This window comes from Cucurbitaria berberidis (assembly GCF_010015615.1).
Source record: "Cucurbitaria berberidis CBS 394.84 unplaced genomic scaffold K460scaffold_4, whole genome shotgun sequence".
NCBI classification, from domain to species: domain Eukaryota; kingdom Fungi; phylum Ascomycota; class Dothideomycetes; order Pleosporales; family Cucurbitariaceae; genus Cucurbitaria; species Cucurbitaria berberidis.
The window spans coordinates 442,005-464,774 of NW_024468938.1; the positions used below are offsets into that span (position 1 = coordinate 442,005).

At 50.7% G+C, this 22,770-nt stretch overlaps 10 protein-coding genes across 10 annotated transcripts; 7 read left to right on the forward strand and 3 right to left on the reverse strand.

Annotated features, from left to right (window-relative positions):
* Positions 1-129: 129 nt before the first annotated feature.
* K460DRAFT_378084 (uncharacterized protein) lies at positions 130-1,165 on the forward strand (the record flags this gene model as incomplete). The annotated part of the gene is made up of 2 exons (XM_040935040.1): positions 130-400; positions 483-1,165. 2 exons carry the CDS (start codon positions 130-132, stop codon positions 1,163-1,165), a joined length of 954 nt encoding a protein of 317 aa, XP_040785346.1.
* Positions 1,166-1,172: 7 nt separating this feature from the next.
* On the reverse strand, positions 1,173-5,165 carry K460DRAFT_387068 (uncharacterized protein). Its single transcript, XM_040935630.1, has 12 exons — positions 5,020-5,165; positions 4,809-4,971; positions 4,503-4,759; positions 4,389-4,450; positions 3,873-4,331; positions 3,740-3,824; positions 3,337-3,340; positions 2,623-3,137; positions 2,149-2,547; positions 1,901-2,098; positions 1,684-1,830; positions 1,173-1,627 (listed from the first exon to the last, which is right to left on the reverse strand). Exons 1-12 carry the CDS (start codon positions 5,117-5,119, stop codon positions 1,299-1,301), a joined length of 2,718 nt encoding a protein of 905 aa, XP_040785347.1. The 5' UTR covers positions 5,120-5,165; the 3' UTR covers positions 1,173-1,298.
* Positions 5,166-5,293: 128 nt separating this feature from the next.
* Positions 5,294-6,781, forward strand: K460DRAFT_396266 (3-ketoacyl-CoA thiolase A). The gene is made up of 3 exons (XM_040936092.1): positions 5,294-5,527; positions 5,575-6,212; positions 6,262-6,781. Exons 1-3 carry the CDS (start codon positions 5,375-5,377, stop codon positions 6,704-6,706), a joined length of 1,236 nt encoding a protein of 411 aa, XP_040785348.1. The 5' UTR covers positions 5,294-5,374; the 3' UTR covers positions 6,707-6,781.
* Positions 6,782-6,967: 186 nt separating this feature from the next.
* On the forward strand, positions 6,968-8,629 carry K460DRAFT_367728 (adenylosuccinate lyase). Its single transcript, XM_040933633.1, has one exon. The coding sequence runs from the start codon at positions 7,053-7,055 to the stop codon at positions 8,478-8,480; it is 1,428 nt and encodes a 475-aa protein (XP_040785349.1). The 5' UTR covers positions 6,968-7,052; the 3' UTR covers positions 8,481-8,629.
* Positions 8,630-8,942: 313 nt separating this feature from the next.
* On the forward strand, positions 8,943-10,736 carry K460DRAFT_291030 (Homogentisate 1,2-dioxygenase; the record flags this gene model as incomplete). The annotated part of the gene is made up of 4 exons (XM_040929251.1): positions 8,943-9,237; positions 9,283-10,272; positions 10,323-10,441; positions 10,497-10,736. The coding sequence occupies 4 exons, from the start codon at positions 8,943-8,945 to the stop codon at positions 10,734-10,736; spliced, it is 1,644 nt and encodes a 547-aa protein (XP_040785350.1).
* Positions 10,737-10,980: 244 nt separating this feature from the next.
* Positions 10,981-12,650, forward strand: K460DRAFT_340224 (CoA-transferase family III). Its single transcript, XM_040931108.1, has 5 exons — positions 10,981-11,204; positions 11,256-11,287; positions 11,341-11,467; positions 11,523-12,027; positions 12,101-12,650. The coding sequence occupies exons 1-5, from the start codon at positions 11,010-11,012 to the stop codon at positions 12,604-12,606; spliced, it is 1,365 nt and encodes a 454-aa protein (XP_040785351.1). The 5' UTR covers positions 10,981-11,009; the 3' UTR covers positions 12,607-12,650.
* A 444-nt stretch (positions 12,651-13,094) lies between these two features.
* On the forward strand, positions 13,095-14,130 carry K460DRAFT_288101 (mitochondrial 2-oxodicarboxylate carrier protein-like protein; the record flags this gene model as incomplete). The annotated part of the gene is made up of 3 exons (XM_040929021.1): positions 13,095-13,201; positions 13,253-13,423; positions 13,476-14,130. The coding sequence occupies 3 exons, from the start codon at positions 13,095-13,097 to the stop codon at positions 14,128-14,130; spliced, it is 933 nt and encodes a 310-aa protein (XP_040785352.1).
* A 783-nt stretch (positions 14,131-14,913) lies between these two features.
* On the forward strand, positions 14,914-18,675 carry K460DRAFT_314411 (uncharacterized protein). The gene is made up of 7 exons (XM_040930278.1): positions 14,914-15,058; positions 15,224-15,252; positions 15,305-15,359; positions 15,409-16,684; positions 16,735-16,857; positions 16,905-17,077; positions 17,127-18,675. Exons 1-7 carry the CDS (start codon positions 15,012-15,014, stop codon positions 18,277-18,279), a joined length of 2,856 nt encoding a protein of 951 aa, XP_040785353.1. The 5' UTR covers positions 14,914-15,011; the 3' UTR covers positions 18,280-18,675.
* Positions 18,626-20,211, reverse strand: K460DRAFT_340230 (uncharacterized protein; the record flags this gene model as incomplete). The annotated part of the gene is made up of 2 exons (XM_040931109.1): positions 18,626-19,439; positions 19,520-20,211. 2 exons carry the CDS (start codon positions 20,209-20,211, stop codon positions 18,626-18,628), a joined length of 1,506 nt encoding a protein of 501 aa, XP_040785354.1.
* Positions 20,212-20,409: 198 nt separating this feature from the next.
* On the reverse strand, positions 20,410-22,744 carry K460DRAFT_340233 (cytochrome P450 76C3). The gene is made up of 2 exons (XM_040931110.1): positions 21,670-22,744; positions 20,410-21,611 (listed from the first exon to the last, which is right to left on the reverse strand). The coding sequence occupies exons 1-2, from the start codon at positions 22,246-22,248 to the stop codon at positions 20,562-20,564; spliced, it is 1,629 nt and encodes a 542-aa protein (XP_040785355.1). The 5' UTR covers positions 22,249-22,744; the 3' UTR covers positions 20,410-20,561.
* Positions 22,745-22,770: the final 26 nt, after the last annotated feature.

Below are 22,770 nucleotides of genomic sequence, written 5' to 3' on the forward strand. Positions count from 1 at the left end.
GTTAAGTTTGGGGAATTGAACATGTTATCTCAGTACAATCAAGTGACAGTTAACTCACCCCACTTGCTCTGCCCATAATCTTCAATCTTATCAAAGTCTCATTGTCATTTGCATCAAGATTCAACGGCAATGTCTTCTGAAAAGTCCCTAAAAATCGGTGTCATAGGCCCAGCAGGCTTTGGAGGATCATACCTCGCGGTCGAACTCCTAAATCGCGGCCACACTGTCATCGGAATCTCGCGCAACCCGCAAAAGCTCGGCAAGCACGAGCGATACATCCCACGACCCGTAGACATAGACGCAACATCAATTGAAGAGCTAGCACGGAGCTTTGATGGTGTCGATGTCTTGGTCTCAGAGTACGGACCGCACACGGCCGGTGCTGGGGCGCTGCAATATAGTGCGTCAGAATCCTTTATTTTTTTTCTGAAATAAGATATACCATGAATGAGGATAAGACAGCGCTGATTACATCTCTACAGTGCCATTCCTCGAAACAGTTCGTAAGCTGATCCTCGCCTACAAAGTCTCTTCAGCAAACTACTTCCTCTTTGTTGGTGGCGCAGGCTCCTTGCATGTCCCCGGTACATTAACCTGCTGTGTCGACCATCCAGACTTCTTCCTTGCATACCGCCGCGCAATCTCCACGTCGCTCGCACACATAGCGTACATGGAGGAGCGGCTCGGGATCATGGGCACGAGCCTGCGTGCCTATCGTGAAGCTCGGATCGCTGAGGCGAAAGGATCAGCGACCGAGGAAGAAAAGCGTGTGATTAGGGAGTATGAAGACTCTATCAAGAAGCAGGACAAGGCGAGTGATTTCATCAAGGCGGGTCGCACGGCGTATATGTTTTTTGATGGGAATGAGAGCTTTCGATGGAGCTTCGTGAGCCCTAGCGCCCTGTATCGACCTGGTAGACGAACTGGAAACTACGAAATTAGTATTGACGATATGGCGCTGAATGGCGAGCGGCATGAGGGTAAGGATATCTTCGAAGGGAGATTGACGGGCATCAGTGTGGCAGATATGGCGATTGCGATTGCAGATGAGGTCGAGCAGCAGAAGTTGGTATGGAAACATTGGAGTGCTTGGGGTGATATTAGTGAGGACTTACCTGCACCAGCGTATGTGAGTTTGGATGCTGTAGAGGGAGGGAGTCGGTAGTGTGATTAGACGGAAACGGTATATTTGCTGGTGATATGATGAACAATCGACAAAGCCTGAACGCCTTGCGCTTACTTACACCCTAATGCAAAGCCAGAACACCTTTTCAACTTTCTGCTGCTCTTCTCTAAGCTTAAACGTTCATCTCTTTCAAGTCCTCCGCGACCTTGAACGGTGCTTCTGTCTTTGCCTTGATCTCATCAACTGTGACGCCCTTCGCATACTCCTTCAGTGTAAGGCCCTCAATACGATCGACGTCGAACACAGCCAGATCCGTGATAATCGTCGAAACACACTTCTGCCCTGTTAACGGGAACGTGCATTGGTTCAGGATCTTCGGGTTTCCCTTCTTGTCGACGTGCTCCATAGTGATTACCACTTTAGTCTGGGTGGGGTTTGCGACGAGATCCATGGCCCCACCGATGCCTTTCACTTTGCCGGGAAGCATGAAGTTTGCAAGATCTGGCGGCGCGATTAGATGAAAAGTATTATAAAATGGAAATGGATATGGAACTCACCTCCGTATTGGTTAACTTGCATTGCGCCTAGCATTGCGACGTCGATTCGCCCAGATCGAATCATACCAAAGCTCTCGTGGCTGCCGAATGTGGATGCTCCTTGAATCAAAGTTACGGTCTCTTTGCCGGCATTGATAAGATCCGGATCTTGTATGTAAGTTAGTAACCGACTATTCAAAGATATTTGACTCTGGGTTCGGGCTTCAAGAGTTCGTACCTTCTTCACCAGGCTTGGGATATCTGCCCATGCCCAAAATACCATTCTCAGACTCTAGAATGATTTCGGTGCCTTCCGGCAGGAAAGCAGGTGCTGCAAGAGGCATGCCGATACCGAGGTTGACATACATGCCATCCTTCAACTCCTGCGCGGCTCGCTTGATGATGCGCTCTCGCTTCTGTGATGCTTCTGTTGAACCTGACGACGAATAAGTATGACTTCTTTACTATTGGGCCACTTGTACTTACCACCTGCCAGCAATGCCTTCTTCTGCTCCTCGGGCGTCTTCCAATGCACCAACCTCTCAATCTCCTTCTTCTCGGTACTCTTAATGACCTTCTTGACATATATTCCCTGCAAATGAATGTCTTCCGGCGCTATTTGTCCATCCTCCACAATCTCGTCCGCCTCCACAATCGTGATCTTTGCATTCTTGCCCATCGCTTCGTTGAAGTTGTTTTGCGCTTTGCGGAACTGGCAGTTGCCCAAACGGTCGGCTTTCGCCACCTTGACGAAAGCGTAATCGCCATATATCGCTTCTTCGAGGACGTAAGCTTTGCCGTTGAACTCGCGAGTTTCTTTGGGAGGGGCCATTTTCGCAATTGTTCCGTCGGTGTTGTAGCGGACCGGGAGTTCACCAGTTTGTACTGAGTTGTGTTAGCTTCCTTGCTCCACACTATTATTATCTACGTCGTCCACCAGCCAAGTCGTTAATCGCGTACCTATTGTTCCATAAGCTGCAGGTGTGTAGAAGGCCGGTACACCAGCCGCACCAGCAGCGCACTTCTCCGCAATTGTGCCTTGAGGTGTCAATTCCAAGCTCAGCTGCCCCTTCAAATACATCTGTTCGAACACTTTGTTGTCTCCGATGTAACTTGCAACCATCGTCCCAATTTGCTTGGTTTCAAGCAGCTGTCCGAGGCCGACGCCAGGCATCCCCGCATTGTTGCTAACGACCGTGAAGTTGGTGAGGTCTGATCGGTCGCGCAGAGCGTTGATCAATGTATTCGGTACCCCAGAAAACCCAAAGCCACCAACAAGTACTGTGCTGTCCGATTTTAGATCCTTGATGGCTTCATGTGCAGATGCGACTATCTTGTTTATCGCTGGTCGCATTGCTGTGCTGGAAAAGAAGCGAATGGCTGGACCATTGCGGCGAGCCGCGAAGAGAAATGTCCGTTGCATCGTGAGTATCGTGGGCGTTGGAGTCGTAAAGACGTAATTAAATCGTAATAGGCTTCAAAGTGCTCAAAAAGAGTTCCGGTTGGTGCAGAAGCAAGTTGAAATGCTTGTTGAACCCTAAGCTAACAAGTGGTATACGCGACGATGTAGAACGATTACCACCAGCTTCCAGCCGCTCCACAACTCTCAATGCACAATGCTGCGAGTGATATTGGGGGTTACAACTTTTTGGTTGCGGAGTTCAAGCTCCCCACACGACTGCGGGTGGGTTGCATTATGCACTAGAACCAATGTAGCAAGCCGACCCAATTGCCGGTCGAAGCCGGTGGAGACTTTAGCTCGGAAAAGGCTCCGCAAACCGCTGGCGGAAGAGAGTTGAGCCGGCAGAGCACGGAAAAGCGGCCAATATGCAATCTCATTGGTTGATGGAAGAACTGGAAGAAGTTTTAGGACACGGATATGGAGATGTTTTCCATTACTGATATACATTTTCCCATTCCTGCACTCGACATGTTTGCGCTCTTACACATGTTGCTAGTTCTTTCCCTAATACTATTCTCTCACGATTGGCTTTATCAATAGAGGTTGTGAACAATTTGTTTTACTAGTGGAATGTTTAGCTGCATGATAATAAAGTTTGTATGGTGGTGTACTCACAACTGGCGAAATCCTTGTGATCCTTGCTATGCAGTGCACGAGATGCGATAGCTTCTTGTTCAGCATCGCCAGTGGGAACCTTATACTGCAATGCATCAGCTTCTGCCTATTTTTTACGCTGCTGTACACTTACAGCTGTCAAAGTGGTCTTGTGTCCAAGCTGTTGGACAAGGCTCGCGATAGCATTTGCCACAACTAGCGAGTCCTTTTCATCGCTTCCCGAACTTTGCCTCCCAATGTATGGGATGATCCTGGCGATTTGCTTTGCTTCTTCCGGGTTACTGGCCTTGAATTGCACTGTTGGCGCTAGACTTAGGCAGCTTGTGATGCCGTGTGGAATGCTGTATGTAGCGCCAATGGCGTGGCCGATGCTGTGGCTAAGACCCACGCCGCCAGTGTAGAGGAAGGGAAAGAGCGATGAATAGCACGCGAGGAAGAGTTTCGTGCGTACCTCCGCGTCATCTGGATTGTCTTTGGATTGCGGGAGGTAGGCGAAGAGATCTTTGATAGCCTCCAAGCACATGCGCTTCGTTGGTATCTCGGCGGCAAGCGGGTGGTACATTAGCTCGACTGCATGGTCCAGTGACCGAATCTATCTTGTCGTCAGTCACTACACTAGTCTAGGAGGTTTGTGGCGGCGTTGGCATACACCCGTGCTTGTCCATAGAGTGAGTGGCGTGTATATTGCAAGATTGCCATCATATACCACAGCTTTGACCAGTTAGTTCACTCTTCCCGACTTTTAGGACGCTCTGTGACCAACCTTTCGGTACGAGCTCTGGATGGCTGACGGCGATTTTATGCTTCTCTTCTGTAGTGAAGCCAGCGTTTTGTGTTGTCTCAGCTACGCTCAGTGTCGTCGGTACGGCAATGCTAGGTACCCATTTTCCCGTTTCTTGGTGGATGTTGTATGCAATAGCCTTAGCAGAGTCAATAGGTGATCCACCGCCTATTGCTATGAGAACATCGCATCCGGATTTCGACATTAACGCCGTGGCTTCCCGGATATCTTGAATTGGTCTGTCGTGCATCAGCTACCACTTCTACGCCACATACTAACCACACATACGCATGTTGTCCAATCTTGCTGAAAGTTCCACCGTGCGCAGCGCCAAGTGCCTTCTCGATGTTCTTGATCACTGGAGTCTTCTCGTACAGTGATCGACCGGTAATGATGAACGCTTTGGTTCCTCCGAGTTCTGCAACGACATCTGACAATTGATTGCTTGTCCCTGAAAATTCTATTAACTCCTGTGTGGCCTTTTAGCGATCAAGCTTACCATTTCCATATATCATAAGCTTGATGGGGGAAGCTCGATATACGCCCTTGACCGAGGAGTCAATGCTGCCATTTTGATACTTGTTCGGAAGCGCCATCATTAGTAGCGAAGAAAATCGGTTAGCTGTGTACACCGAATGGTGAGGTCGAACGTGTACTCGATGCAGCGTCCAATCTTAGTAAGCACCATTGCTATGTTCCATGAATCGTCATGGAGGGGCCGTTGGATCTCGCCCCACACAACCCTGCCCCGCCACAGCTTGTTTCCGTGACCAAGAAGCGGCAACCCCTGCAGTTTTGAGAGTACACTAAGCGGTGAACATTGTAACCATGTTGCAGCTCGTATTTGGAAGTTGATGCAAAAGATGGCGACCTTCACCAGAGCTGCACGAAATGTACTGCAGAAGAGTCCAAACGATGTGGTCTTGCTTTCTGCGGTCAGGTCTCCAATTAACCGCAGCTTCAAAGGGGGATACAAAGATGCTCACCCGGAAGACATCTTGATGCCAGTAGGATAGGACAAGCTCAGCCGTATTTCCATGCTAATACTCCGCAGGTGATGCAAGAGGCTGTACGACGTGCGCATATTGAGCCTAAGGATGTAAACGACGCCATGATTGGCAATGTGTTGGCTGAACTGGGATTTGCGAAGACCGGTCGCATGGCGCTCAACCATGCTGGGTTCCCGAACTCGACGACTTTCCATACTGTCAATCGCCAGTGTTCGAGCAGTCTGCAAGCTATCACCCACATATCGCACTCGATTATGGTGGGACAGATTGATGTTGGCCTTGCTGGAGGCGTAGAGTGCATGTCAAGAAATTATGGATCGCGAGGTGTTCCAACCGATGTTTCGCCTACTCTCCTGGGTTCTACTGTCAAAGATGCTCGCGACTGTCTTATGCCTATGGGAATTACATCAGAGAATGTGGCGGAAAAGTACAAGATTGACCGCAAATCTCAGGACGAGTACGCCGTGGAGAGTCATGGCCGTGCCAGTCGAGCCCAGAAAGAAGGTCGTTTCGATTGGGAGACTGTTCCTGTAACAATCCAGAGGGTTGATGAGGCAACAGGGCAGCCAAGTGGATACGAGGTGACGAAGGATGATGGCATTAGGCATGGTCTGACATTCGAGAAAGTGTCAACACTCAAGCCAGTATTTGGCGAGAATGGAAAGAGCACGGCAGGCAATTCGTAAGTTTCATCTTGCTTTTCGGACACAGACATAGAACTAACTCGACAGGTCCCAAATATCAGACGGCGCATCGTCTACCATCCTGGCTCGAAGGTCGTGGGCAGAGGAGCGTGGGCTGACACCACTGGGTCGCTTCGTTGGAACACAGGTCAGAGGCTGTGCGCCCGACGAGATGGGCATCGCACCAATCTATGCCATACCAGCGTTACTAAAGTGGACGGGTGTTGAGCTGAAGGACGTCGATATTATAGAGCTGAATGAGGCCTTTGCAAGCCAGACCATTGCGTGCATACGCGAGCTAGGCTTGGATGAAGAGAAAGTAAATCCAAACGGCGGCGCCATCGCTCTTGGTCATCCGACGGGCGCAACAGGCGCCCGCCAGACTGCGACTCTCTTTGGTGAGCTACGGCGACAAGACAAGGAGATTGGCATTGTAAGCATGTGCGCGAGTACCGGGCAAGGCGTCGCATCGCTATTCATTCGGGAGTCGTAGCAGAGGAGATGAACTAGCTCAATTGATTAAGGAGATAGATATCTATCGGGTACACAATTCCGAATTCTGATTATGATGGGAATGTGTAGCTTGACGCGTTTACGAACTCGGTGAACGCCAGCACGACGCGTGGCTCATGTGATATGCACGCTAGCTGAATTCGGAAGACTACTTACAGGGGCGCGCTGCCCCGTCTCGGCACTACATTCCCCACACGATGCAGCGCAGGACGTCCCACACACACTTACACCGCCGTCTTGGAGCCGCAATGTCTTTTGTGTCGCTACGGTTCCTTTTGCATTTGTACCTTCCTCCCTGAGGTTTTGTTGCGATTGAGCGTCCCGTCATGTTTCTCCTTCGACGTGCCCCACTACGTGCCCTTCCACGACTGGCCAATGTCCATTACCAACGCCGAAGCCTAGGCAGTGTGAGCGCTATCGACTCCGTCATCTTTCGCACACTATTCGGAACCGATGAGATTCGAAAGGTGTTTGACGACAAGGCGTACATCAATCGCTGCGTCGACGCTGAGACAGCTTTGGCGAGAGCACAGTCAAAATGCAATGTTATTCCGTCCCATATTGGAGAACTTGTGACCTCCAAGGCCATTGAAGTGGATTTGGACTATGATAGGCTGCGTCGCGAAACTGAAATCGTCGGCTACCCAATCTTCCCTTTGGTCCGGCAACTGTCTGCGTCTTGCGGCGAAGAAGCTGGCCGCTATGTACATTGGGGAGCAACAACTCAGGATATCATGGACCTGGCCAGCATTTTGCAGATGAAAGAAGGCCTTGAGATTGTTGAGCGGACGCTTCGCTCCGTCATCAAGAACCTTGAAAGCCTATCGAGGAAACATCGAGACACGCCCATGGCTGGCCGCACCCATCTGCAACACGCTCTACCGATCACCTTCGGGCACAAATGCGCCATCTGGCTATCGAGTTTTCAGCGACACCTCGAACGTCTCGAACAACTGAAGCCTCGCGCGTTAATGGTTCAATTTGGAGGAGCTGCAGGCTCTCTAGCTTCCTTGGGCTCAGGCGACGATGGCATACGTGTTCGAAAGGAAATGGCGAAGGACCTTGGCCTTACCGATCCACCAATCACCTGGCATGTTGCAAGAGATGGTGTTGCTGAGATCACAAACTATCTCGCGCTTGTTGGTGGAACTTTGGGCAAACTAGCTCTCGATATCATCCTCATGTCATCGAACGAGCTTTCGGAGGTATCAGAGCCTTTCGTCCCGCATCGCGGCGCATCTTCTACTATGCCGCAAAAGAGAAACCCCATCTCAAGCGAAGTTATATTGGCAGCATCCAAGATTTTGCGATCGAACGCCGGACTGGTTCTTGACGGCATGGTGTCAGACTTTGAACGTGCCTCGGGTCCGTGGCACCTGGAATGGGTCGCGGTACCAGAGAGCTTCGTCATTGCTGTTGGTGCACTAAACCAAGCGGACTTTGCACTTGCCGGGCTCGTTGTGAATCCCCAAAAGATGCTCGATAATCTCTATTCGACCAGAGGACTCATCGTCGCTGAAGCAGTGATGATGGGCCTCGCTCCTCACGTTGGTCGTTCGAAAGCTCACGACGTTGTGTACGAAGCATGCAAAGAGAGTATTGAAAACGACACGAGTCTATTGGAGGCTCTGCAGACCCGCTCTGAGATTACTGACAAAATCTCCAACGACGAATTGAGCTCACTGTGCGACGCAAAGAATTACCTGGGGTCATGCGGTCTGATGGTCGATGAGGTTCTGGCTGCATCAAGATAACATATCTACTTCGACCCTAAAATTAGCGAGAAAAGATCATTAAGAGTAGATATATCTTGATGGGAGCATTGCATGTACTTGGTTTGAGTAAGCACTGTTAAATCAATTGGTCATATCATCAACATTATAGACAACCCCGCAAATAAGCCTCATCACTCATATTGCGATGCTATTCAGTACGCAGAGCATCTTACGCATTCATTTACCGCGTCCCACTAACCAGGTTTAACCACATGTTCCATTCATTGTGGGCCTCTCACAGCCTCCGTAGGGGACTTACCGAATCTATAACCCCGCCATATTGAGGACGGGCCCCGCCACCACATCATGGGCCACCCGCACCACTCTTAGCGGCAGATGCCAGCTAAAGGTCCGTGATCATGGACCACTTGATAAAAGGCTGGATTGAGCTGAGATGGTAAACTTCATCGACTTTCTTCGTTCTACCATTTGTCTAACAACATGTCAGAGTTCAAGGAACGCAAGCTTGTCACCGACCCTCAGAAAGCCTTTCATTTCACGGATCTTCAAAGACTAAAGCCAACTCGTGCGAACGACCCATACGACTACCAACCAGGATGGGGCAACCGACATCAGTCTGAAGTCATTCCAGGAACGTTGCCAGTTGCGCAAAACAACCCTCATGAAGTTCGATTCGGACTGTACACAGAGGGCATCACATCCTCAGCATTTACGGCTCCACGCCACCAGAACTTCAGTACCTATATGTACCGCTGCCGGCCAGCGGCTGCACACAGTAAGCATCGTCTTCGACTTCTGATGCATTTCCTAACCCCGTCAGATGGATATATTCCGATTGAATCAAAATCTAACATTCAAAATTGCTTTCTCTCCCTCAATCCCAAAGTCGCAACACTTCCCGAGCAAGCAGAATGGCACCCATTTCCGCTACCGAAGGAAGACGAGAAGATCGATTTTGCGGACGGACTGCATACCCTTGCAGGCAGTGGAGATCCCAACATTCGAGAAGGGCTTGCTCTCTACGTGTACATGATTAATTCGAGTATGGAACGGCGAGCGTTCTGTAACGCAGATGGCGATTTCCTCATCTGTGCGCAGCAGGGTAACCTTGACATCAAGACTGAGATGGGGAAGATATTTTTACAGCCTGGCGAGATTTGCGTCATTCAACGAGGTATCAGGTTCTGTTTGAACCTAGCACCGGATACTAAAGAAGCACGGGGTTACATAACTGAGATTTGGGGATCGACGTGGGAGCTCCCAGATCTCGGTCCTCTTGGCGGCCATGGTCTTGCGAATCCTCGCGACTTCCTCTACCCGGTTGCTGCCATTGATGACGAGCTTCACGTCGACTGGCAGATCGTGAACAAGATCAACGGACAGTTGGTCTCCATACAGCAAGACCATAGCCCCTTCGATCTCGTTGCATGGCATGGCAATGTCGTGCCGTACAAATACGACCTAACCAAGTTCTCCTCACAAAACAGCACGTCGATCGACCATACGGACCCATCGATCTTTATTGTTCTGACCGCCAAATCCCGGGATCCCCTTACGCCTTTGGCAGACTTCCTATGGTTCGGGCCTCGCTGGGATGTGGCTACGAATACTTTCCGACTACCTTATTTCCATCGCAACTCTGCATCTGAGTTCCTTGCATGCATCTATGGGAAAGGCTTGGGGCGAAGCGATGACTTTCTGCCTGGAGGCGGTAGCTATGAGGGAGGGCATACACCCCACGGTGGGTTTCACGAAGGGTACCAGCATGGCATGAGGATACAAGAGAGCCAGCCAGAGAAGATCTTGCAAGGTGAGATTCTACTAAATCAGCCCAAAACTTAATAACTAACGTGCGTAAAGATCAATTGACTATTATGGTCGAATCAAGCCGACTCTTCCTCTGGACGGAGTACGCTCGTAAGGGTTGCGGGACGATTGACACTCACGGTACAGACTACAAAGTTTGGAAGGGCCTTCCGGTAAGCTTTGGAGTCAAAGACTGCATTGTGAACTCAGAGCTAACATGCACTTCAGGATCGATTCTCCGCGAACAAAAGAGCTCAGGAACTGCTCGCTCGAGTGCACGAGGACAAGATTGCCGAGAAGCGACGGCTCGCTCCCTACTACTTTGGCGGTTTCGCACATGGCGCAAACACTAGCGATGCGGAAGGTGTTCATTCAGAAGAGCTCGAGCCGTACCTGCGCCGTGATTCTAAGATCAATGGACAGAATGGGACGAATGGGACTGGTGAGACTCATGGGATCACGGCATGAATGTTTTGATAATCTTTTAGTATTCTCGGGTTTTAGCAAGGTTCTTTGGCAGGCAATTTGTACACCTTGTTCGTTCTATATCTAATATCAAGCAATGAGTATGGCCTCGGTGTTCCTGCAGTTGTCAGAAAACGTCTGTGCAATCCGGTTCGTCCGGTTCCTGAGCTACCTAGCGTCCCCACCTACAGCATGTGGGGCAAGATTTTACAACTATCGCTAACACATTCTCTTTAACATGACAAAGCTCAAGGATGGCGTACCCAAATCAGTACCATGAATTCTCTAGAGACCCTTCTGAGGGCAGCACCGCGCACAAGGCTCTGTTTACCGACCTATCGGTTGCCGGCAAGGCCATCCCAGCTATGGAAGAGGGATATTGCAACGAAGAACAATGTAGACAAGAAATTAATTGAAAGGTTACCCTTGGCTGGCATCAAGGTGCTGGATATGACCAGGGTGCTTGCAGGGGTAGGTCATTGCTCTATCGGGAAGAAGATCAAAGATGCTGACAGCTAGTAGCCGTACTGCACCCAGATATTGGGGGATCTTGGGTGAGTTACAGCCTGTTCAAATATTTCTATCTACCTACTAACGGGCATCACAGTGCAGAAGTCATCAAGATCGAGCATCCAACAAGAGGTGACGACACCCGATCATGGGGACCACCAGATGCGCCCTACAATGACGGCGTCGAGCGTCAATTCCCGGGAGAGAGCGCATATTACCTCTCCGTAGGCTCCTCACGAACTCACCTAATCCTAGACCCATGATACTGATTACTTTAAGGTGAACCGCAACAAGAAGTCTCTAGCCCTCTCCTTCAACAACCCGACTGGCACATCGATCCTTCACTCGCTCGTTCGCCAATGCGACATTCTTGTCGAGAACTACCTCCCTGGGTCCCTAGCAAAGTATTCCCTTGACTACGATACCCTCTCAGCTCTCAACCCCTCGCTCATCTACGCCTCCGTTACAGGCTACGGTCAAACAGGCCCATACCGCGACCGCGCAGGCTACGATGTCATGGTTGAGGCGGAAATGGGCTTAATGCACATCACGGGCGAGCGAGACGGGCCACCAGTGAAGGTCGGCGTTGCAGTCACAGATATCATGACGGGAATGTATACGGCGATTGGGATACAAGCGGCGCTGTTGTCGAGGAAAGAGACGGGCTTGGGGCAGTGGATTGACGCGAGTCTGAGTGATTGTCAAGTCGCTGGGTTGGCGAATATCGCGAGTAGCTGTCTAGTGACTGGAAAGAAAGACAGCGGTCGATGGGGAACTGCTCACGGTAAGCTCTATCTTATGTTTTGGTCTTGGATGGAAGACAAATAATGATGAACTAATGGCTAACTGGTTCACAGCGACAGTAGTACCATATCGCGCCTACAAAACGAAAGACACAAACATCGCCGTCGGTGGCACTAATGAGAAGATGTTCGGTATCCTATGCGATAAACTTGGCAAACCAGAGTGGAAGACAGATCCACGCTTCATCACGAACGCACTGCGCGTCAAACACCGCGAAACCGTGGACCACCTCATTGAAACCCAACTTCAGACTAAAACAACACAAGAGTGGCTGGAGATATTGGAAGGCAGTGGTATGCCATACGCAGCGGTCAATGACATCCAGGGCACGATAAACCACAAGCATGTAATTGCGCGCAACATGATAGAGGAGGTTGACCATCCTGCTTGTGGCCCACTGAAGCTAGTCAATCACCCGGTCAAGTATTCAAGAGCAGAACCGAAGATCCGTTCGCCGCCGCCATTGCTAGGTCAGCACACAGATGAGGTCTTGAGAGAAATGTTAGGGTTTGAAGCAGAGGAGATCAAAGAATTAAGAGAGAGAAACATTGTAGCATAGCGATAAAATTCACTTGTTCAGCCTTCGAAGGACTTAAAATAGGGTTAGCAAATTTCTCACCGCGATACAGAAACACGTAACTTTCAAAATTAACCAATTCGCGCTATCACATGATCGTAATTTTAGTTGATGATGCGGAGACTATGCTAATTGCTCCTTCTCCAACATGCCCCACATCCACATTTTTTGTTATACCCCAAAGTGGACAATCACCGCACTAGCCCCACCAACGCTGTCTAAACCCCACAAAAAGCCCCTGTAGATACCCCTGCACACCCACATCCTTTCAAATGCGGCCCAGAAGGACCCTGCATATGGCAACAATATGTGGGATGTCAGGAAAGCCGCAAATTTATCATGGGAGTAGTGGGGAAATCCGATAGTGGTAGTACCTAGGCAACCACATAGTCGGGGTACGAAAATGATTATGGAAGTGTTTTGCTGCTGAATAATTGTCTCAACCCCTTTGGAGATCGAACATTTCCAAGATGGTGGGCAAAAATGATGGCACAGGGCATGAGAGGCCGCAAGTTCTGCCATTTCGGTATCAGTTCGCAGCTGGAGCTGTTGCTGGCATATCGGAGATCTTAGTAATGTGAGAACTAATTTGCTACTTGAGAGACCAGATTACTAAGAGTGTAGGAAGGTATCCGCTTGACGTGGTGAAAACACGCATACAATTGCAGCACGGGCGAGCTGTCGACGGTGAAGGGTACAATGGTGTCTGGGACTGCTTCAGGAAGATCATTCGGAATGAAGGAGTCTCGAGGCTGTATCGCGGTATAACTGCTCCTATTCTGATGGAAGTCCCTAAAAGGTAAGCAAGCCATCCGCCTCTGAGCATTCTTACTTGGTTTAACTGACTCCAGAGCGATCAAATTCTCCGCAAACGACTCCTTCGCACCTTTCTACCAACGCATTTTCTCGACACCGACACTCAATCAACAACTCGCTGTCCTAACGGGCGCCAGCGCAGGTGCTACCGAGTCGCTCATCGTAGTCCCCTTCGAACTGCTCAAGATCCGCCTTCAAGACAAGACCTCTGCGTCGCGCTACAACGGACTTCTAGACTGCTTAGTCAAAGTGGTTCGTCAAGAAGGTCCCTTGGCGCTCTATAATGGCTTCGAAGCCACGCTCTGGCGGCATATCGTTTGGAATGCAGGGTACTTCGGCTGCATATTTCAAGTCCGGGCCCAGCTGCCCAATCCCACAACGTCTTCCAATCCGCGTAGGCAGAAGACTGTGAATGATTTAGTCGCGGGCTTTGTTGGTGGCGTTGTTGGTACGACGTTTAACACGCCGCTTGATGTGGTCAAGAGCAGGATCCAGAGTGTTGCCAAAGTGCCGGGTGTAAGACCCAAGTATGCATGGGCGTGGCCGAGTTTAGGCGTTGTGGCGAGAGAGGAAGGGTTCAAAGCATTGTATAAGGGGTACGTGGCCAAGATCCTGAGGTTTGGGCCCGGCGGTGGTGTGTTGTTGGTTGTCTATTCGGCCGTGTTGGATATACTTGGAAAGGTATCTTAGGAACGTTCACTAGTAAAAACCGCTACGAATAATGGGGTAATGCCTACTTTCTTGTACTACTCTTGCTTGCCCACACAGTACTTGCAATGCGAGCGACCAAGAAGAGACAGCAAGCGACATGCAAGCTAGTATATACGGGTACCACCTTGTCCGATCGAGTGTCTAAGTGAAACCTTATGACCCAAGATCCGCACCTATAATGAATATTGGCCATTTCGCGCAGATCTAATCGACAGCCAAAGTAGACATTGATTGAGAACGAGCACCGGATCATCTTAAGCATATGTTTAAAATGCGGCGAATGATACAAGATGCAAACCGACAATGGTCAGCTGGCAGGGGTGGCCCCACATGCACGTCGGTCCTTGTTGGACTAGGGCAAATCCTTCGAGAAGCCTACCTTTCAAGTACGGTCCTTTACGGCCATATGGCTTTTATTTTCGGGGGCAATGATGGACTGGCGCAGCTTTTTCATTGTAGATGAGGGTCTCGTGCCTCGGCCTCCTTGGTGGGCGTTTGAAATGTGAATAGTGATGGTCCCGAGTAGCAACGATGAGCAGCCCAAAGATCAGCTGTTGAGGGAAGAGAGACAGATAAGCAGACGCCTCAATCTGCAGGCGCAGGTCGACAGGTTTATATGCTTTCTAGATGAAGATTGAGTGAAGAGATGAAAGGATCCCGGCCTATAACGCTTAACCGAGTCATGATGGTCGTGCTTCCCCCGCATCCGATCTCTTGGCTACTATGACCGCTCGCAACGCCAGGCTCGACACCTCCGGTCACCCATTCACTCAAGAGACCCTTTGCGACGACGCGAAACAGATGCCGAAGGACTAAACAGCTGTGCCGGAACATTGCTCGCGACGCGATAAGAGCCCGTCATGGCGCTGAAACAATGCAGCATGTGCGAGCGTACGTTTACCAAGCTGGTAATAAACTCCTACACATAAACCATCGGGACATGTCTGCTAACTTCCTCATAGTAAGTGCTATCTGCAATCAAGCCCGCATGTCTTACATGAGCAATTGTTCGACGTCGTCAAACCATCGACGACCTACGCCCTAGCTTCATAAACACTCGCTAACTATGTAGTGAGCACGTCAAGCGACACGAGAGGTCGCGTATGTTCCCCATAAATCCCAAGCATCGCACCCAGACTGATTTTGCCCACAGACACACGCGAGCGACCGTATGAGTGCCCGACATGCAAGAAACACTTCTCCAGAAGGTGAGACCCAGTCAATCATCCTACAGCGCGCGTCCAACAAGTAGCATAGCGACGTCCTATTTCGACATTGCAAAGGCCATGCGCAAAATGCCATGAATCGGATGAAAAACAATGAGCAGCAAAATCGTCACGAACAGCAAGACTTTCGTCACCACTCGCTAGATGACACTCACACTCCTCGCGGAACTGCGTTACGAAGCGGAAACGGCCCGACTCCGGCAGCGACACCACAAGTCCGAGAAGACCCCAGCTTGTCGCCATTATCGAGGAGAAGAGAATCGCAGCTACAGCAAGTCAATGGGGAAGGCCAATTTCTATCGCCAAATACACATCCTCGGCAACCTTCGAGATTACAGCCACTGTCACCAGGCGAAGACCGTATCGAAGCGCTCATCAATGCAGCACAGCATCTCGAACCATCGGCGGACACACCCTGGCGGTCACCATCACCTATGATTATCGCGCGGTCGGATAGTGGACATATGATGAATCGCACCCACCACGAAAGTATGGGTCCGCCCATCGACCCGGCGATGGAGGCCCTCTCCTTCTCGCCAGCTGCACACGTGTCGAGCCTGGATCAATGGGCTTTTGAGCTAGTACAAAGCAATAATCCAGTCCCGAATCGAACACCAGCCGATGCATTGCAAACGTGGCTCTTTCCCTTGGAAAGCGACATGCATACGCCCCACGGCTCGCATCACATGGGAGTAGATGGCTTCTTTGACCACGAGGCATTCCGTGCACTTCCAGATAACCAGCCCAGCCCATCCGGCAGTAGTGTCTCTATAGCGAGTAGAGTCCCACGAGAACGATTCCAGCGGGTGCAAAGTTGTTGGCCTTCGCGGAATCCGAAGTCTTCGCGACTAATGCCAGAGCTATGGCAAAGTCTGGTCACTTGCGATTGCACGAACATTCTTTCCGAGGTCTCCTCTGGAACTGTGGACACGCCCATAAGCGAAAGGGAACGGAGAAATTCGCGCTGGGGCCTCGATGAAGAGTGTAGAAGCATGCTCCAGGGTGCTTTGAACAATGTGCCACTGTCTGGCCCGACGCGATCAGAGTCCTATGGCGACACTGCATCTTCAAGTGGAGACGCAGCAGGAAGCCCAAGCATCGATAATGTACGATTTCCACCCGCAGAGATTCTGGACATCGCAATGGAAATGTACCTCTACTACTTCCATCCTACGCTCCCCATCATCCACATTCCGACATTCTCGGCAAAGAATTCACCCCGGCCTTTACTACTGTGCATGTGCCTCATTGGTCTTAGTATTTTGGGTACAGCAGGCGCGGCAAAGTTTGTCACACGAACATTCCCGGTAAGTACTCCACTGCCATGATTGGTTTCGTATGTTTAACAACAGATTAGGCTGTACTACAAATAGTTTTTACGGAGCTTCAATCCCTATCATCAGCCAATCATCCACCTCATAGACAAATGCGCATCATTGCAACGAGCTTACTCGCTCTGAATCTCGCGTCTATAACGGGGGTATGTCAGCTAACGAGGAAACAATCACACGAGCTAATATGAATCAGCGGAAGAGTCGCATAGCGCAGGCCGAGAAGATGTACGCGGAGCTAATAACGGTTGCTCACAAACAAGGACTATTCTCCGCCAATGAAGGTGTAAAAGTAGATGCTCTTCTTGAAGAGGTCGTGGATATCGATGCAAAATGGAAGGCGTGGTCGAAGATTGAATGCGGTAAAAGGTATACAACTAATGTGCCTTCTCGCAAGGAGACTACTGACATCAACTAGGATCATCTTTGGTCTCATCGAAGCAGATTGCTGGTGGGCAGCCTATCTTTCCACTACACCCATGATCCGGCCGGAAACAGTCCAAATCCTCCCTCCCTCAGATTACACCCTCTACCACGTCAACTCGGCGAGTAAATGGTTCCACCTCGTGCAACGCGGCTCCAAAATTCACTCGAACAAAATCACGCCATCCTTCCATCCAACACCAGGGCTGAAGCTCGACGCATCAAGTTTCCGAAGTCTTTTGACTTTGCTACTACTCCGCATCTACGAGTCAAACGAGCGCCTCGCCTCCGGCACAGGTGTTTCCCAGAAACATCTCGAACCCTGGCGCATCTACGCCGAGGACCCGCGGAGCAGGGATATCTTGCCCCTCCTGGTGAACCTGTCGTCGTCTTCCATCGACGCACTGCGCACCGCTGACCTCAATTCTGCTGTCCTCTGGCACGCATCCTGCATGATCCTCGGCGCAAACATGCGCTACTTCGAGATCGCCGCAGGGCGCTCAGGGCCAGAGCCCGCTGTCAACGCACTAGAAGACATATCCGCATGGTCACAAACTCCAGCCGCGCGCCGCTCCGTCCTTCACGCTGCGCATATTTACAAACTACTTTTCGACCGCAAGGTATCTGATATCGTTAATCCGCACAGCGTGGTCGCCTTGTTCCACGCGGCGCTTGTGCTGGGCCTGTATATCTTCACGTTACCTCCAGAACCAATACCAATACCTCCTACTTCGGCAGCAGCAGCAGCGTGCGGAGGCCTAAATATCGAACCATGTATCGAGCTGCTCGACATCGTAGACTGGATTTCCGTCGGCCAATTCGGCCTTATCGACCACCGCGCACAATCGCCTCTTAATAACAACAGCAGCAGCAATGGCAATAATAACAGTAATAATAACAGCACCTCCTCTTCCGCAATAAAATTCATTCGTTCTGGTGGGACCTTTAGCATTACGGGCGTCCCGATGGAGGGCGGGTATCTCGCTGCACGCCGAACGCTACTACACTGTGCGGATCTGATGGAGGGCATGGGCAGGTGGAAGAGTCGTACTTTCTCGCAGATTCTACATATTATGAGTGATGATTTGACGGATTACGAAGGGTTGGATGATGGCGAGGAAGGAGAAGGAGAAGGAGCAGAAGCATGACGGTTGCGGTCGTCCTCTTCCTCGTTGTGCTTGTCTATCACGCAACTGAGGGATTTATGGGGAAGAGGACGACTGTTAGGTTGAGTTGGGTGAGATAATAGTAAGAAAAAAGAGTGCGGTGTGTGTATAGGTGTTCTTGGTTGGAGTAAAGATATGATGCATAGGTTGGTGTTGTAAGCGATTGGGTTGTTTAGCATTTATGGGCGAGTATCAAAGGCTTATGGCTATCGTCATTGAATCTATCTATCAGGCTATACATCTTCCAGCGCAAAGCCTCCGAGAACACTGAACCCTCGCCCTCAAGTCGACCCAGTAAAACTACTATAGGAAGTCCGAGGTCTACATCTTACACCTTCAACCCTGTAAGCTTCTCCACAAGCATATCAAACGCCCCGTTGCTATACTTCACAATCTGCGCAGCGGTTGCCCAGAACATAGCCCCCGGAAGCATTTCAACAACGAGTATGAATGTTGGGTGCTGTGAGATCTGTACGAGCTGATTCTCCTTTTGCACTGTGCGTGAGACATAGTCCGAGTCTTCCGTATCGGCATCGTTGTCTTTGTCTTGCTCGCGTATAGAAGAATGCGTAAAGAGAGGAGAAGCGGTCTGCTCTCGATCCTCCAACTGTCTCAATGCATCACATTCGATCTCTTCGTTAGCTGCCTCAACTAGCTCTGGGATGGTATGTTGATCCAGCCCGACCCTCTCATTAGCAAGCATGCACTGCAGCTGAAATGGACCCTGACCCACGGCAGTGAAGCTCTGAGAGCGCCGAGCCTTCGCCGGGGTGCCCAATGTGATCAAGTCGCCAGCCGAGTCGCTCTCCATCACAGGCTCCATGGGTGCGAGATCCATTTCGCGATACTTGTCCAGATCCTTCAGGCCCTCTTCGTCGTCATCTATAGCTTCACGAGCGAGTTCCGCAATCTCTTCGGGGGACGAGGCATTCCGACGGCGTTTGGAAGGTGAGTTCTCTTTGCCTTTGTACTGCTTGAAGTAGTTCAAGGTCTTGGCAAAGGGCGTGTCAGGAATGGTAGCGTTGGGAGCGAAGCCGATGTGCTTGCCGCCTGGGGTTTGTATGACTGCTGGCGAGTTGACCTGGAGAGGGAAGGAGAGCGAACTCATCGGTGCATCTTCTGAGGCTCGGCGAGCGGTGGTACTGGAGAAGGGTAGAGACGAGCCACTATTGTATTCTGTGAAGGTCTGTCAAGCCGTTAGTTTGTGGTCAAAGATCACAACACTGTGGGTGGATGTGTTGTCAAGCGTACCTCAACCTCTCCCTCTTCCTCCTCGTCCTTGTTCATCGCTCTCATGCCGATTTCAACCTGAAGAGCTTGGAATACTGGGTCCTCAGAGAAATCCAACTCTTCGCCCTGCATCTCATCCAAAGCCATATAATCTTCGTACCTGTCATCTTCGGCTGCAACTAGCTGTACACCCTCGTGCTCCAATCGCTGCTTCTCTAGCGCCTCCTCAATCGAAGCACGAGCAGCCAGCTCTTGCTTCTTCTTCATCTCGTAATCCGCTGGCAAGTCGTGAGCATAGAGGTTGCTGAAATCCTGGACCGGGGCAGGAGGGGCAGTCTGCCCCGGTAAATTCATAATATCCTCAATCGTGTCAGGTTCGTACTCTGCAAGCCCTAGAGGTTCCTGTCCGTCCACATCACTCAACTCCATGCTACCATCCTCATCTTCATATCCGCCCTCCCGCTCATCCCCGCACTCGTACTGCTCATCCTCATACTGCGCGTCATCTTTGTAGGCGGACGCTCTGTTTTTGTCGGTGGCGGCCGTTGCGCTAAGAAAGCTTGCGTCTACTTCGCTAACATCAGGTACCGACAGAGGCGAAGGACTGCGAACATCGCTGAGGATCTTTCCAAGAGTACGGCAGTCTGCTGGTGAGAGAGACGGACGGGCAGAGGCGTTCTGCATCGGAGACGGGGAAGATGGAGGGCTGTTGCCATTGGCGTGCATTTCTAGAGACTGAGCAAGTGAGAGAGGCATCGATCATATGGAGGGTGGAATGTGTTCGGTGAGCATTCATTTATCCTGCGTAATTCTGGTTGATCCTTTTCGTTTGTACTGCGGAAGTTGCGATGAGTGTGGGTGACGCGCGGAATAAATAGTAACGAGGGAAGTTGCTTTGTTTGTTACGCGTATGTAGAGAAACATTGAGCACCCCATATTGCCAGGGCAAACGCAACTAGCGTGGAAAGCGCGAGACAAAAACAAATGAGACAACGACATGGAAATAGATGCATGGAATTTTCACCTTCTCTTACTCACACTTCTACCCCAACGCCCTCCTCCCCAACTTTCACTCCTCTCAGTACATACCCATTCCGCTTCGCTTCCTGTGCCTCCTTGAGTATTGTCTCCCTAATCTTTTCACTCCTTACCTTCCATCTCACTCTATATGGCTTTGGCATGGTGGTGCTCCCCGCAGGATCGAAAGCGTCGTCGCTCGTATCCACCACTTCCTCCTGCCCATCCTGCCCAATCGGCGGCAAAATATCAAATGCCCACAGCACCTTGGCAAGCACAATGAACATGCTATTCTCCGCAAGATGCACCCCAGAGCAAATCCTTCGTCCCGCGCCGAAAGACCAGTGGTCGCGCGCTGAGGCCGGGCCCGCCGCGTAGTGGCCGCTGCCGTGTGGGTGGGCGAGGTACCGGTCTGGATTGAAGCGGTTGGGCTCCGGGAAGAGAGAGGCATCATAGTGGATGGGGTATTGTTGCAGAGCCACTACTGAATTAGCGGGGATATAGATGCCTTTGTATGTTATGGGTGCGGTAGTGTAATGCGGTGTGCCGATGTTGGTTACGGGGCGTATGCGCAGGATTTCCTTCACGATGGCGCGTATGTATAGTAGGTCTGCCTCGTCATCAAAACTTGGTGACCTAGACGAGCCTACAACTCTGTCGATTTCCTCCTGTGCTTTTCTTTGAACGTCTGGGTTTGCGCCGAGGTATAGAACTACTGTGTTGAGCGATGCAGAGGTTGTTTCGCTCCCTGCTTCGATCATACTTCCAGCGAGGAACGCAGCTTGAAGCTCGCTGATGCCTTGCTTTTCGTAGTCACTCTCGATGAACTGCTTTACGAAACATTCGGGCGCCTGCTTCGTTTCCATTTGCGTTTTAAGTGAAGTGAAGAAGGACATCCAAAGGTTGGCTTGCTTTTCAAACAGCGGCTGAAGATCTTTGCGCCACCATTGCAGCCGCGGTGGAAGGTTACCGAGAAAAGGTAAAGTGTCCGCGAGATAATTTCCTGGTCTCGCGACGATGGAGAAGTCGTTCATGAGGCTGTAGATTCCATGGACTTCGTTGCAGTCCTGGCATCAATCAGCTGATTTCACTCGCTCCTCCACGGGTTCGACATGGACGACTTACCCAGTCAGGAATTCTCCTCCCATACGTACTCGTCATGATCACACTAACCGTATACCTCCTAATCGCCGTATAACCCACCCCATTCCCCCTCTCCTCATCCGCTCCCTTCAATACCTCCTCAAGTAGCATTTTCGCCTCAAACTCCTGACTCGGCTTGAACGTCGCACTCACGGCCGGCGTCAACAATTTGTGGCTAATGCCCCTTAGCTTCCTCCATTCCAGCCCATAAGGCATGAACAGGAAGCGCATGCCACCACTCAGCGCATCACCGGCAGCCGGCATCGGCGTTCGCGAGCTTGTATGTATAGATTGCTTGTCAAGTATTTCTTTGCATGCTTCGGGCGAGCAGATCATGTACCAGTCGTTCCATCCCAATCGGATCTTGTAGACTTCGCCATATTCGCGGGCCCATGCTGTGATTTGCTGGTGTGCCTGGCGACTAAGTTGGTGTGCGTTTCCAAGAATAGGCAGGCCGGAGGGTCCAGGAGCATGCTTGGTTCCGGGAGGTGGGCGGTTCTGGTAACGCCTATAGACAATGAAGATGGTGAGGAAGACGGAAAGAAGCACGAGGGTATACATGTGGGGCTAGGTGTTGTGTTTCTAAACAACCAGAGCAGAGGAAAGAGAGAATGAAAGAGAGTCAGGCAAAGTTCTCCTAACCTATGTTGTTGCTTCGATATGTGCTTACTGCCGTCCGAACATTTTAGTGCGCTTGACGTGCATAGTGTTTGGAGTATGCACGTCTCCCCACATTTCGGCCGGATAGATCCTATGGAGAACATAGATGAGGGGAATTGGCGGGGTGCGGAGAAAGGAGGTAGCTGAAGCTTTCTTCTAGACAATGCTCTAGACTCAACTCTATTCTGAAGGCCTATGTCATGACTGGACAGAGTGCTTCCTAGTCGGCGTATTAGGTCCAGCAAGACCTGGTTGAAAGAAGACGGGCTAGATGTATCATGACACCTCTCGCGCAATAGGAGCATGGGTATAATGACACAGACTTTAAATGACCAGGGAACCAGTCGATGGTTTATTAGCTGTTGGGTGATTCGTAGATAGGCCTGGCTGGCAGAGTGGCATACATGGGTGTAGGAAGAGTGG